The 16265-nt window shown below is 41.8% G+C and overlaps 1 protein-coding gene across 1 annotated transcript in view; it reads right to left on the reverse strand.

The window, feature by feature from the left end:
• col9a1b (collagen, type IX, alpha 1b) overlaps positions 1-16265 on the reverse strand; it is a 132660-nt gene that overhangs the window by 96454 nt on the left and 19941 nt on the right. The window contains exons 6-7 of the mRNA XM_028820364.2: positions 10766-10789; positions 10520-10573 (exon numbers count right to left, since the gene is read on the reverse strand). Coding sequence (XP_028676197.2) covers positions 10520-10573; positions 10766-10789 — 78 coding nt within the window. The remainder of the gene's footprint in view (positions 1-10519; positions 10574-10765; positions 10790-16265) is intronic.

The following is a 16265-nucleotide window of genomic DNA, read 5'->3' on the forward strand; positions in this document are numbered from 1 at the left end:
ATTTCATGAAGATGGGGCCATAAATAAGAAAGTTTAACATGGCGGACATTGTCGACCGATATGACCATTATGCATAGAATTTCGAAATGAAACCTGCTTAACCTTTGTAATAAGTAAGATGTAAGGAATGAGCCTGCCAAATTTCAGCCTTCTACATACATGGGAAGTTGGAGAATTAGTGATGAGTGAGTCAGTGAGGGCATTGCCTTTTATTAGTATAGATACATACTAATGTTGTTTGCTTTCTGCCCTGTCCCCTTAAGGCTGAGCATCAAGGGGTGAAGCCACCTGAAGATCCCCCTGTTGTTTAAAAGAAGATGCATCAGTAGTCACTGCAGGTTTGGCATTGCTTCTTTTAGAGTCTTGATTATTGAATTTGTGATTCTTATTTTGTGTGGATTCCCTCCTTTTGAGTGCTGATTTGATTAAGACACTGATTATGGTTTTCCATTCTTGATTTGTTTGTTTTTAGGTTTTGCTTTCTGACAAAACATTTTTTGCCATTTTTCTGTCCTGCCTTTTGATGTTTCCTTTTTCTGTAATATATTTCTAAATATTCAAGGAACTTTGTTTTTGCATGACCAGGGTTTTTCATTTCAGGTTTTTATCTCTCTCCATTGGACTTTTAAAACTTATAGTTTGAATCCAATTTTGGGCCTAGTGCAGGCGTTGATGGCTGCCTGTTGAGTTTAGGGGTCAGGCTGCCTCGGCTGAGTCCTGTTTCTGACACTGACCAGTGATCATAAGATTTTTGATTTATTTTGAAGTCTATTCACTGTTTTTGCCAATTTTCCTTGTTGCTGTATCATTACAAAATGTTATGACAGCAAAAATAAACAGGAGGCATAAAATATGCTTTCGGTGACAACAGGAGACAAACCAAAAACCACGGCACAGTGTTAAAATCTCTAACAGGCTCTGGTGCCAGCCTAAACATGGAGTTTAAATACCAATGAGTTACTAAAGACCCTGCAAGGGCTTTCTTCACTAAACTGAATATGTAACTTCAGATGTGATTACCTGTATTAACAATAATCAACATCATAGTGTTAGAAAAAACAAAAACCACTAATACCTGTGTTCAAAAGTGCAAAAGGAAAAATGACAGACTAATCAAAATATTGAATCATATAAAAGTCACAAAAGCACCATCTGACTTTATGAGCTAACTGATAAATCTTGTATTCTTTCTATATTATTCTCTATAAAGTCACACACCAGTAAACATAAGCTGCATCACCATTATACGAATGTGTGCCCATGTACTGCAGTGTGTGCAGTGACATCGAGAGCATTAGGGAGCCTTGAATGTTCTGGAAACAATGGAAGACTGTCAGCAAGAAATTCACAAAAAAGCAAAGATACATAAAAACAAATAAACCTGACAGCCTAACTGTGTGAGCAAACAGATATCCTGGATTTGTATGACACAGACAAGTATACATACTGTATATATTAAAATTAAGATTGGGCTCATGTTTGCTATGACCTGGGCTGTACTGTCGATTCTGCTCCACACTACAGTATGTATACACAGACATAGTCAGGGATTGCCCTTTTGCCAAGGAGTTGTGAAAAGCGAGACTGGCAGAAGAAGGGGCCATCAGAAGCGACAGCAAGACTTAGAAGTCACACTGGAACTTGGACTGTGGACTGACAGGTGTTGCATGGGGTGGCAAGTCTTGTTTGTCTTGAACTAGTAGTCCCAAAGCATAGAAGTTCCAAAAACACTTCTGCAAATACCCACTAGAGGGGGGTATATTGCCAAACCCCAGCTAGAATAAGAGCAATGCAGGATCTTTTTAAAATAAAATTTCTAGTCTCACAAAATGCTCTATTATACTGTAAAGCTCTAAAAAATACAAAAGGCATAAAGGAGTTGCTGGCAAAGGTAATCCATAGTGAACAAAGTCCCAATACAGAATTCAAACAGAGTGGTTGAGCAACCAGAGCAAGAGAGTCAAATTTCCAAAATATACAAAAGGCACAAGCACAGCAAAACACAAGTAAACTCACCACCTGCAGAACACATTTACCATGAATTTCAAGGAACTGTGGGAAACCCTCTGAATGTACAGGACAGAGGGCAGTTGCAGGTACTGACTGGCAGATCGCCCCACCTCTTAGGGGACCACCATTAAAGTACAAGGCACATAACAAAGGCAGCTTATACACAAAGAAACCAAACAACATCTGTTGTGATGTGAGATTTTACATATAACTTGATAAATATTTTGTATGTCTTTATTTGATTTTTAGGCAAAGCAATGTAATTTAGTGTTACTTTGGTGAGAGGCATTCGTGTTTGCCCCTTTTACGACTGAGTTTCTTTGAATTTTATGACAGGATTTTGGGAGAATGTGCTTTAAAACAGTTTGGCAAGTGTTTCTCTGCTTTAGTCTTTCAACCCCCCGCAAGAAAGCCATAAAGACATATGGTCTTGGGGGTGGCAGGTTTTAAGATGCTGTATTCCCCCATTGGTCTGAAGTATGGCAGTTTGGAATTGGCTTGGATCAGAAGCCTTTAAGTACCATGATGTCCTATTGGCTATAGAGGTTGGATAGAATATTTATAAATGTACGTGTTTAACTTCACAATATCTCTCTTGCTAACCTGTGATGATGTAGAAGTATCTCTCTCTCTTACCAACCAACATATGATGAAGAAGTATCTCTCTCTTGCTAACCTGTGATGATGAAGACAACACAATGAAGAGCACAGCTCAGCAGCCATATTGAACAGACATGTGGCAGAAAGCTGAGCACCAATGATGCCTTAACTAGAGACATTTAAGTAACTACAAGTCTGTGTGCCGCCTGAACTACATATCACCATTTAATCAGGTTGTATGGTTGCCAATATTCAAATATACTTGGCATTTTGTTATTATTTATGAATATTATCAATGATACAATATTTTATGTGTAACTTAACTTCTGCTTGTCTTTTTACTACATCTAATTGCCTGAGGTTATAGATATAGAAGGGAAGGTGGGGATAAGTTATATACAATAGTACCTTATAAACAGTGGTAAGTCTGTGAGATTAGGCATTCTAAGGCTACATATTAATAATATAATAGGGGAAAGTAGAGCAATATATATTACTCTACCAAGACAAAACAACATCCCAAACTAATAAAATAAACAAATAAATATAAAATCTCACAACATAATTCACAATATTAACATAAAAAAAGAAGCAAATGTGAGCAAAGAAGACATAAAACCAAGATTTGAACCCCAACCAGGGGAGGAACCCTGGGTAAAGAATAACACAAAAGCAAGAAAGGAGTCATGGAAATGAGACATCAGCTGCACCTCTCAAATGCATTATTGGATAACCAAGAACAACTGGAGGGTCCCAGAAGTGTATGGGGAATGGCTGTCCTTGGTAGTTAAATTTTAAAGTAAGTATAAAGGAGCTTGGATGCAGGGACACCGGGGATGCTAGAAGGTTAAAGCACTGATCCTTCTAGGCCTTGAGGCCTGGTAGCAACTGTAGCAACTACAAGGGAATTTAACCCTTGAGGGCATTTTAAAAGTTGCTTCTGGCCAGAGATCCAGTGAGCCTGTAGATGGGTAATGAGATGTGCCAAAGGCTTACTGGTCAGAGGAAGGAACTGAGAAATACAGGAATTGAGAGGAAGTATTCTGTTGTGGTATTTGGGGCTGTTGGAAGGAGTAGAAGCCATCCCTTCTAATAGAGAGGACAACATATTGTAGAGAGAGGCCCAGTTTGGCTTCAGGAGTTTTGTTTCTGTTTGGATTCACATTAAATTCAGCCCTCCTAAAAATATTTTAACAGCACCAGACTCTTTGGCATCTTTATCTGTGCTTGAGCAGCCTATGGGTGGAATTTACTCAATAATATATACTCACTGAACCTAGTCCAGAACTTACATATACATCAAACAGTTTGGTATTATTGAGCCAAGCAGCCCTTGGGGAAGGTTAATCAAATGGAGAACATCACATATTAAACTCAAAGAACACAAGTGGACCTCTCTGCTACAGAGACACTTTTTCCCAAATAGTTGCCTCAGCTCATAAGTTTCACACTAGTCATCAGGCAAGGAGCAGCCTCTAAAGCCCACAGACTCTAAATCAAAGGCAATCCAGAAGAACAAATCCAGGATGAAGGATTCCCTCTAAGAATTCCTGAGCCCATCTTAACAGAACTTGCTCTGGTGGTCAAAGGTGTTCCTGTATCTTTGATCCCACATATTTATTTTAAGAGCCAGACAGCCTGCCCTCTGTAACAGATTTCCATTTTTCTCATCTATTACGTGAGCCTCTCTTGTTACTACTTGTCGACCTTGGGGAAGTTCAGTGGTTTGTTGTCAGTCCCCTGTGATCTTTCTCTGATTCGGGTGCCTGAAGGAAAACTACTTCTGAGGGATCCTCTACTTTTACGGTGGAGGTGTTTGCTGCCTCCTGGTGGCCCTGCCTGCATACACTAACACTTGGGAGCCACTTCACAGTAACCATTGTAGATTCATTTTTCAAGCATGGAATCCATTAGACCTATCCAAAAGTCCTATGTCACATTCATACCCATAATGTGAATTTCCCCTTGGGGAAAAATAAAGTATCTATCTATCTATCTATCTATCTATCTATCTATCTATCTATCTATCTATCTATCTATCTATCTATCCAATGCCTTCAGCAGTTTCTCGTTACCTCAGCAATCTGTTATAGTTTACTGTGCAGTGTCTGTAAGTCTGTTGTAATAGTTTCTTCAGCTGGAAAATGTTTCTAAGGCACAAAGAAGACACCAAAATAAACACAAGGAGAAATCCACATTATCAGATGCAGTGTTCCTTTCCAAAACAGAAAGACAAGAACCATGAGGAGGCAGTAAACCATATCCAGGTACAACCAATTCAGATGGGAACAGAGATCCTATTAGGACAGCAGGAACGTTACTGTCCAAAGCAGAGAAAAGGACACCCACAAGCAGCACTTAAAAGGCCACTCAGTGGTCAGAGGTGTACTTTTCGGAGGGATCACTAAATGTTGCTCTCAACTAGTGGCCATGAAATTCAATAAGACACCAGTGACCACAGAAGTGAGTCTGGGCCTTGGCTCAAAAGAATTTCCACAAGTAGAATGAGAGGTTGTCAGCCCTGTCATCTTTTTCTGCCAAGATTTCTCCAGCAGACATTCTGTGAAATTTATTGGGGATACCAGTGCAACAGGTAAAGGTGCCTTCATGGTGTCTCTCCGCACCAGTAATCAAGTCAAGTTAACAAAATAAAGTTTATTTTTTAATGATCAGTAGAGAGTTCTCACAGTACAAATAAACAGACGAAAGCTCGCCAGACCTACCTACCACAGGCCTTGAACTCCTGCCTACCACAATCCCTGGTAATTATGGAGTAGTTTTTCATGTGTGTCATTGTATCATACTTCTTCGTGGATCTTTATTCTGAGACTTGTGGGATCTGTGTGCCTCTTTCAGGAACTGATTTAAAGGGAGCCCCAGAGAACGTAATTAATAACCCATTTTCCTGTTCCATATTCAGGCTGGTGCCCTGGGCTGGCTGGGATGGACAGTGGTGCCTGACCCAGCCAGGAGGTCATCGTATTGGATGGACAGTGGGAGACAGCCTGTGCATTGGAGACAGCTTAAAGGCTCTAGTGATCATAATTTCTTGCTGTATCAGGGGTTGGACCAGAACATTGACGGCTATATCACCACTGAAGTCATGTCTAGTGCCCGTTCACATGGATCCGCCTCTTCTTGCCAGAAGGACTTAATTACTAGCACTTAATTAGCAATTATTGTGTGTTTTCCTTTGTTTTCAAACATTCAGTTATATGGGGTGACCAGGGTGGTACTCCAAATCTTTATTGTGGTCTTATCTTCCTCTTACTATATCTACTCTCTATATATAAAATCCTAAGCCTAAAAGTGCAATGATTTTATGTGACTTTTTATGCCACATTTTTTGTCACGCTTTAAATCAGGCTTATTTTAAAACCTACATATATATGTCTGGTATCATTCTTTTCAGAATTTATCGAACTTTAATGTGATGTTGTTAGATTTCAAATTCTTATTCTGTTTTTTAATTATAAACTAAAAAATATCAAAAACTCATGTCTCGTGAGACGAGATTTAGAGATTTAACCATGCCCAGGACCGGAAATAAAAGACAAAGAGTAGGACAGCTGCTGTACAGGCTTTTAAAAGTTTAAAGAGCCATGCGACATGTAGATCATGCAGCATGGCAGCATGGCAGCAGCAACAATCCAGCAGCTGATCGAGCAAAGAGGAAGTAAAAAAAAACTGTTTTTGTTTCCCATTGTATCACCGTTTAAGAGGGGATTTCGGAGGAGCAACTACGTATCCTTGGGGTGCGCTCAGCCTCCCCTCTTCACAAAGTGAGCAGCAGAATGGCTGTAACTGAGGGTTGTGATGGGCAGCTGGGGGCTGTGCCCAGCCAGGATGCCGAGAAGGACTAGGAGAGGGACTATGCCTCCCCCGGACCATGAGAGGGCAATGCTTTGTGTGTGGTGCTTGAACCATTGGTGTCTGCCTGTCTGTGCCAGGGCTGATCTCCACAATGGCATCCCAGATGGGACTTCCTGCCCGTTAATCGGTGGGGAGCCCGTCCAACAAATAATTTTGTGGACAGCCCGACACAGCAGGATAACCCACACACACACTGCGGTAAGCAGTACGCACACAACCCCGCAGAAGCGACTCACCTAGAAGACCGCCTAGGGTCCACAAAACATCATCTGTGCCAAAGGGGAGGAAAAAGAACGTAAGAGATGTGCAAGCAGCAGACTCCCCGATGCACGCTGTCGCCAGGGACACACGGGTCTGTGCTGAGGCAGGAGAGGCCACACAGAGGAAGCTTCCTCCGAAGGACGGGGTTCAAGAAGTAAGTCCCTTCCCCAGTGGCGTGGCTGGATTACCTTTGTGCTTTGTAGTTGGGGACTACCTGGACCCGCATTGGTGGGTGAAGCAGCCTGATCAGGGGAGCGATGCCAAGACGACAGCGGTGACCAAGACTGGGGAGGAGGAGCTGCTGCGTGTCAGAAGGCCACAGCGGCAGAACAGGCACCGGAACAGCAGGATGACGGAGGACCGGAAGTCCCTCCCCGAGGCTGGCGAGGGATTGGACAGTGTGTGTTGCGTGTCCGCCAATGATTGGTCGGAGGTAGGACCAACGAATGTCCATCCTGAGCCTGGGGAGGACCTGACTAAGCCGAGGAGAAGTTTTGCTTGCTTGTGGCTGGGGGCTGTGCCCAGTCGGGACGCCGAGAAGGACCATGAGAGGGACTATGCCTCCCCAGGACCATGAGAGGGCAGCCTCCCTGGTTTGTGTGGGGGCTCAACCCTATAGGGGCCTGTGGCCACTGCCAGGGGGTGCCCAGAAGACTGTGAAGCCCTGGACGTCAGCACTTCCACCACATCCGGAGGTGCTGGAGGAACTATTACCAGAGATACCAGGAGTGCTTCCGGGTGCTCATGCGACACTTCCACCACACCAGGAAGTGCCGCGGGAAGCTCATCAGGAGGCACCTGGAGCATTATTCCTGGATGGGAATAAAAGGGGCTGCCTCCCTCCAGTCATCAGCTGGAGTCGGGTGGAAGAGGACGAAGCTCGGAGGAGAGGAGTGGAGGCGGTGAAGGCAGGACTTTTAAGAGGCCCGGACTTGAGGGTGTTTGGTGCAGGGGCACTGGGTTGTAGTGTAAATAAAACGTGTGTGATGCTTGAACCATTGGTGTCTGCCTGTCTGTGCCATGGCTGATCTCCACAATATATATATATATATATATATATATATATATATATACTGTATATATATTCATGGCATTCATAGTCTGAATCACAGTCTGATTGTATGGGTGGTTACCTACCAGGTAACACTTGTGGTTGGTCAGCAAGTCGGCTAACATCCGCCATGGTGCCCTCTTTCAGTTGCGAGAAGCAGATCATAGTTTTACTGTCAAATAATACAAAGAGTACGCGACACGTGTTTCGCCCTAATTCTGGGCTCATCAGGCGTACACACACTGCACCGCCCTCTCGGGGAACCGAACCTCGGACGTCAGCGGTGAATCCTCTAACGTTGCGCCATGGCATGTGGTTCGTTCATTTGACAGCATGTAGATCGGGGTAATTACATGTCGCGTAGTCTTTGCATTATTTGACAGTAAAACTATTTCAACCACATATAAATATATATATATATATATATATATATATACAGTAGACTCTCGCTTATGCGACATAAATGGGCCGGCAGAACGTCGGATAACCATAAATGTCGGATAATGGGAGGTGTTAAGAAAAAGCCTATTAAACATCAAACTATGTTATAATTTTACACATTACGAGCCTAATACAGTGGAACCTCAGTTCACGAACATCTCTGAACATGTACAAATCGGGTTATGACCAAAAAGTTCGCCAAACTTTTGCCTCTGTGCACGACCACACACTCGGTATAGGAACAAGCCAGTTTCCCTTTCGGTTTGTGCGTGCCGATGATTTCCGCACGTGTTCAGTCTCTCCCTGTGCATTCCCTGTGCAGCGTTAGAGAGAGAGCGTGAGAGAGAGACACTGACAGACACATGCATGTGCAAGATGAGAGAGACTCACGCACACAAGCGAGAGAGACACATGCACACGTGCGAGAGAGAGACACACGCACACACACACACGCACGAGAGAGACACACGCACACACACACGCGATAGAAACACACACGAGAGAGAGACACACGCGAGAGAGACACACACGCACGCGCGAGAGAGACGCACGCATGCACGAGAGAGAGACGCACGCACGAGAGAGACACACACGCACGCGCGCACGAGAGACACACGCACGCACATGCACACACACACACATGCGCGTGAGAGACACGCACGCCAGAGAGGGCCAGCCACATAATCCACTGTAATCATGTTTTATAACAAAACAACAGAAAAATTTAACTAAAAAAATGAACTTAGCAACAAAAAATAGACTACGCTCACGCTCGCAACTTGCAGTTCTTGTTGCCGATTGATGCGTTTTTTTTTTTTGTTTTTGTGGGACGTCGGAATAATACAGAATGTTGGATAAACGAGACTCTACTGTATATATTTATATACTAGCTGTAAAAAGCCTGGGCTCCTATAAACTATTGAAATCGTCAGAAAAAAAATTGAAATGCAGAGTCGGCGGTTTAGTTTTGCGGACGTGCTCGCCCCCCTTGTCTATTAGCAGCTAAGCAAGTTTCTCACAAGTTTGTCTTTCCCCAGTGGTTTCACTTTGACGAAAGGGTCGCTTTCTTTCAGCTTCATGCTATAGCCTCGTACTTCTTTCTTCTTCTGACTTGTTAACTTGGTGCTGCCTTGCTGGCTCTTTAAGCTTCATGCTGTAGCCTTGCACTTCCAGACCAGACAGACAGACAGACACACACTTCCACGCGTAGACATTTATATATAAGATGCATACACATATATATATGTATGCTAGGAAAAAATGGGGGAAAATTTCCACAATGATTGCTGATAATTTTGCTAATGTCATACCATTAAAATTGTGATATTGTTTGTGGACAGTTTTGAACAGTCAAAGTTTGTTTTTATTAAAAGTAACTAATAATGTAATTCATTATTTAACAGTGGGATGAAACAGTGACAACATTTACTGGCTACATAGTGTGGTGTGCAGGTTTTTTTGCATGAGGTATGTTTAATTATATATGCTTTTGAAATGTTCTCCATTTAAAGTTGTTACACTTTGAGGACTTTAAACCAAACTAAGAAAAATTGCAATGATCTCTGTTCATAAGGTTACAGCATGTTTGTGTAGGTGCATATTGCGATCTGAAATTTATACTGCTTGTTCTTCATATGTATGTTAGTAAGTTAACCGTAACAATTGTTGTAAGCCAGTTTGTTGCTTTGTTACCATCCAAATGTGGGCTAAAAAATAAACTAATGGTTTCATTTTGCTTTCACCAAGAGCCCACTGCTGTATCTCATGAATTTTTTTCAGTTGCTTTTTAATTCACCTAATGACTGCTGTTCTGTTTGTTTTACAGACTGGCTGACACTGTGTTGAGCACCTAAGCTTAGATTCTGCTTCATTCCACTAATGTTTAAACGTTGTTGTCTTTACCATAAATGTTCTATGCCACAACTGAAAGTGTGTCAGGCTTTATTTTGCAAGGCCTTATGATCACTTTGCTTGTACATTTCTGTCATTAATAGTTTTATAAGCTGCTCCAATCTATGCCTTCTTGTTCCATTTTTCCCTGACCCTCATTTATCAATTATTTTCTTAAATTCTTGTAACAAAAATTTTTTAACCACGCGTACAAGTTGTAAAAATTTCCAGTGTATCAGATGTGAATATTCATTAGAATAATTTCAAACTTTGATGTGATTTATTGGCCTCTAACATAAATGCTCAAAAAATCCTTTTTTTATATCCAACCCTTTACTTAATGCCAATAAGTAAAACTGTCAATGTTGTAATGATCTGAAGATATCTACTCACAACGGGTCCAATGCGTCCCAGTTCTCCTGGCAGTCCCCCAGGTCCTGGTGGCCCCTACAAGCAAACAGAAAACAACAGGTTTTATATAAGCTAATATGGATGGTTATTCTGTAGAGCTTTCATACACAATCCAGCGACAAGCAGGGAGCCGAGAGTAAAAGGCGCTAACACCCGTCAGCTGGATGTGCAGGTTTCTAGCATATAAGCAATAAACAACAAAATCTAAAAAAAGGAGGAAAGACTTACAGGGGGTCCATCTGCGCCTGAACTCTGAAAAAGAAAACAATACATTTATTACTTCAGCACACCATTATAGCCAAAATGATAACATTGACCAATCAAAGGAATCCAAAACGAAAGAAATCATAATCCATTAGAAATGTGTTGGCCAAGGTTCATAATAATAACACTAGTAAACTGAATCAAAACAGAATTGTTTTAAATCATTAAACTATCAAATTGAATTTGACAACACTATCAACACAGTCGAACACTGACATCATAATAATGCTATTAATTTCCAAATAACTCTGATGACAAGCATGGTTTCTTCTTCTTGCGGATGAAACAAATGAAAGGTTCTTGAGGAGACAATCAAAGCAACACAGTGTCCAGTATTCAATTACCAGTTCACACTCCAGGAATGCAAACATCCCATGTAATGTCAGGCCCTGGTGGTCTTTAGTATAAAGGCAGGACACACACAAGAAGAAAGAGAGACAATCAGGAAAGACCCGACACTGCACAACCTGACAGGGACAGAGGGAGACAGAACTCTTCACTATACTCAAAAAGACGTAAGCATGAAACTAAAGATGAACAAAGATAAACAGCATGGCGGAAATGGACACAAATGGAAAGAGATGAAACTGAGCAAGGGGTGAAGCTGAGGAGCAACATTTCAATACTCATCTGGAAAAGTCCCCCTTCTCTGTGAGGATAGACTTACAGTATGCTAAATATATGAAATGAGTGTCGCTCCAGATAGAGAGGAGGAGGGAATTCTTGGGATCCTGGAAAAAGAGAAATGCTTGGCAATGCTGAGCTTAGAGGATGGCTGACTAAACAGACTTACAGTTTAAATACTGACTGTTAGGGTGTGTGTGAGTACTGGAAGGCCCGATTCACACCTCGGCATACGCATAGCATGTGTGTTAACGCAGGTGCACTCTTTTTTGCGTTTTGAAGTATACATTTAACACGATTTAACTCACATAGGTTTATGTGTTTCATGCTGTAATTACACATTTTGTGTTTAAGTAAAGTTCTCTAGTGAAGTAAAAAATGTTAGTTATTTCATGCTGCAGGCAGACCTTCTGTTGTGTTGTGTGATGGTTGCTGTGGTGTTCTAGTAGTACGATGCCCACTTTGCCAATTATGATGTCAGCTATGATGACTGCCATCCTAAAGAAGGGATATCCATCCATGCTGCTTAGAGCACGCATGTGCAGGAAACTTATAAGAATGAACGCTGTATTGAGCATTTTATCTCCAGAAACAAACACATTATTATACACCAGTAATGTCACACTGCACGATAACGTGCAGTGAATACACTTGACTTGAGCATTCATAGTTTTCATCCTCTTGCTCTGCACGTTTAGCATTCGTTTGCTCAGAGGTTCCTGATCAGCTCTTCTTTTGTCCACCCTAGCGGCCCGCTTCTTCTCTTCTTTCGTCGGCATCTTTTCATGTTAAAACTGATTAAGTCAGTGTTTGTGTTGCAATTACTTAGTACGTTTTCCTTAATTTTTCACTTAAGCTGACACTTAAGTCTTCAATCTGCCTAAAGAATGATTTAAGATATGAAGAGGTTGGGGCAGTGACGGCAAAGGTGGTAGGGATGAGAACGGCGCCCATATGCATGTGTCTCACGGCTGACCCACTGGCCACTGCCGAGAGTTGATTCTACAATAAAATAAAATACAAATAAAAAGAGGAATAACCTTGGAGGTCAACCATCACCCTTAAAGCGCATAGTAGACATCACGTAGTACATGTGTACCAAATTTCAGCTCAATAGGTCAAATGGTTTGCAAGCAACAAGTGATTTAAAATCCTGGAAAGACAAACAAAAAGCCACAGTAGCGTATTACATAAGAAGATAATACCCTAAATGGATAAAAGTATGTGAACTCTCCTCTAAATTAGACTTGAGGTGTTTCAGCTGTATGCATTGTTAACAGATACAGTATATACAATCAATTCAAACAGCCAAGTAATCTGCATTGACAAACATTAGCAGTAGAATCGGTCAAACTGAAGAGCTCAGAGACTTTAAATGCAGCACTGCCATAGCATGCCACATTTGCCGCAAATCAGTATATGGACTTAATGCTCTGCTAGGTCTATCCTGATCAAATGTAAGTGTTGTTATTGTGAAGTGGACGCTTTGATAAGTAACAACAGCTCAGCCATGAAGAGGTAGACTCACAAACTCGTAAAGCGTGTAAAAATCACTTATCCCCTGTTACATCACTCATAACAGAGCTCTGGATAACAGGATGTGATTTCAGGGAGCTGGGGCCTGGTGTGGCAGCATCAGGAACAAGGCAGGAAGCAGCCATGGGCAGGACACAAGTCCATCACAGGGCTCAAGACGGTAAGCCAGCAATTCATGTATGATAGCGTGCTTAGTGTCTGTCATGGCTAAAGAAAGATTTATAAGAGTTTACTCTATGCAAGGTCATCTCTTGGTATTGAATCTGTACGTTTCTATCATTATTATTAATTATTTGGCAGACGCCTTTATCCAAGATGACTTACAACATTTGAGGGATACAATTGGTTACATTTGTTTATTTTTTGTCCAATTGGAGCACAGGCAGGTGGAGTGAGCTGCTCATTCCCACACAGTGTCAGTGCCAGGATTTGAACCCACAACCTCAGGGTCCAAAGCCTTAACCACCAAACCATACTGCCTGTCAATTTCATACATTGCTTGCCCGTAGATTAAACACTGTGTTCTTTGCTCATTATTTATTATTTTTATTATTATTCATTATTGGGTGAATTTCTTTATTCAAGGCAACTTAGAAAAAGTCACCTTTATACATACTATACTTCAACACCATCCAACCTCTGCTCCTTAGGGAAGAGCTGACAGAGATGGGAGTAGATTCATACCTAGTGGCATGGATCGTGGACTATCTTACAGACAGACCTCAGTATGTGCGTCTCGGGAACTGTACGTCTGACATTGCGATCAGCAGCACAGGAGCGCCACAGGGGACTGTACTTTCTCCGGTCCTGTTCAGCCTGTATACATCGGACTTCCATTACAACTCGGAGTCCTGCCATGTGCAAAACTTCACTGATGACACTGCTATCGTGGGCTGCATCAGGAGTGGGCAGGAGGAGGAGTATAGGAACCTCATCAAGGACTTTGTTAAATGGTGCAACTCAAACCACTTACACCTGAACACCAGCAAAACCAAGGAGCTGGTGGTGGATTTTAGGAGGCCCAGACCCCTCATGGACCCCGTGATCATCAGAGGTGACTGTGTGCAGATGGTGCAAACCTATAAATACCTGGGAGTGCAGCTGGATGATAAATTGGACTGGACTGCCAATATTGAGTCTCTGTGCAAGAGAGGACAGAGCCGGCTATACCTCCTTAGAAGACTGACGTCCTTCAACATCTGCAATAAGATGCAGCAGATGTTCTATCAGACGGTTCTGGCGAGCGTCCTCTTCTACATGGTGGTGTGCTGGGGAGGCAGCATTAAGAAGAAGGACGCCTCACGCCTGGACAAACTGGTGAGGAAAGCAGGCTCTATTGTAGGCATGGAGCTGGACAGTTTGACATCTGTGGCAGAGCGACGGGCGCTCAGCAGGCTCCTGTCAATCATGAAGAATCCACTGCATCCACTGAACAGTATCATCTCCAGACAGAGGAGCAGCTTCAGAGACAGACTGCTGTCACTGTCCTGCTCCACTGACAGACTGAGAAGATCATTCCTCCCCCACACTATGTGATTCTTCAATTCCACCCGGGGGTGTAAACGTTAACATTATACAAAGTTATTGTCTGTCTGTATACCTGCATTTTTATTACTCTTTAATTTAATATTGTTTTTGTATCAGTATGCTGCAGCTGGAGTATGTGAATTTCCCCTTAGGATTAATAAAGTATCTATCTATCTATCTATCTATCTATCTATCTATCTATCTATCTATCTATCTATCTATCTATCTATCTATCTATCTATCTATATTCCACTCATTTACTTTGTTGAATGTCTAGTAAGCACGGCTCATTGGTCAAGCGCTTAGCACTATTATCTCATAGCTCCAGAGATCATCCCTGTGGTCAGTGTTTTTCATTGTCTAAGTGTTGTTCACTGGACCTGCGCTCCATCCAAGTTCAGTGCAGGCCTTGCTTCCAGGATAGCCATTGACCTCCTCGCAACCTTAAATTGGACCAAGAGGCTTTGATTATGGGTGGATGGATGGTGCATGCAATAAATGGAGCCCTGTCAAGCGGAGGGCCGATTGTCTGCTAAGATGAGCCAAAACACAGATTTAATTACAGAGATTAATTTTTGGGCCAGTGAAGGTAACACCAAAGAAAGGACATTCATGCTCAGGGACAGAACTAAGATAGACTACACTAGTCTGTATTGTAATGTTTTGAGTAACACATTTACATTACAAAGCAAAGCAAAATTAAACATTTGAGGGCTTACAAATAGAGTTTGGTATTATTTAAAAAATGGTCAAAAGTCGCATGATAGAGCAGTACTTGTAAAGTACCATATAAAAACAACATACTGTAAATGATGGTGGTGTGATAGGATGCTGTAATTGCTAATGATATCCAAGAGCAGAGTGGGCACAAAGCAAGTAAATGGTCCAACAGAGGAGAAACTGATGGAGGTCTGATGTTGTTGAGTAAGAAGGGGAAACATTGGTGTGACAACATCAAAAGGTACCGAGGGTGTCCAGAAAACAGGAAATAGAATATTAGAACATCTGTGCTGAGAACAGGCCATTCAGCCCGACAAGCTTACCAGTCCTATTTACTGATTGTCCAGAATAACATCAAGTTGAAATGTGAAGGTCCCTAAAGCTCTAATCTTCACCTCACTACCTGGTAACTTATTCCATGTCCCTATGTTTCTTTGTATGAAGAAAAACGTTCTAACATTTGCGTGAATTTCAGTGTTAACAAGTTTCCAACAGTGTCCCCATGTTCTTGTTGAAGAATTTATTTTAAATAAGTCAAGGGAAGTGTGCTATGAACGTGGCACACAGCCGGTTACAGTCCCTCTTCACCTCCTACAGGCGGTTCTCTTTATTATGCTGTACCTGACAACTGTTCTGACTAAAAAAAACAGAAAAACTGTTGAGTGAGGATCAGGAGAAAGAGTCCAAAAGCCAACAAAGGTCAAAACAAAAGAAACATGTCAAAACCAAATTGTAAACCAAAACTGGCAGAGCTTTATTTCAGTGACCTCTCATCAGAATATCAAAGAAAATAAATCACTAGGTTTGATACAAGTGACTATTTTTTGAGCAATCTTTATACCGGTGCATTATGGGAGAATCCCCATGGAAATGGGTAATGTAAAAATCACAAAACAACAGCGCACATCATCAAACCAAAATGTCAGCAAAAATTCTGACTGCATGAACTGGATTCCTTCAGTAATAAAATTCCCAAAATGACACCAAGACGAATGTTCAAGCTTCTGGAAAACCCTAGAATAATTAAAAAGAACTCAAATAATACCAACATGCATTG

Source organism: Erpetoichthys calabaricus, chromosome 15 (assembly GCF_900747795.2).
Source record: "Erpetoichthys calabaricus chromosome 15, fErpCal1.3, whole genome shotgun sequence".
Taxonomy (NCBI): Eukaryota; Metazoa; Chordata; class Cladistia; order Polypteriformes; family Polypteridae; genus Erpetoichthys; species Erpetoichthys calabaricus.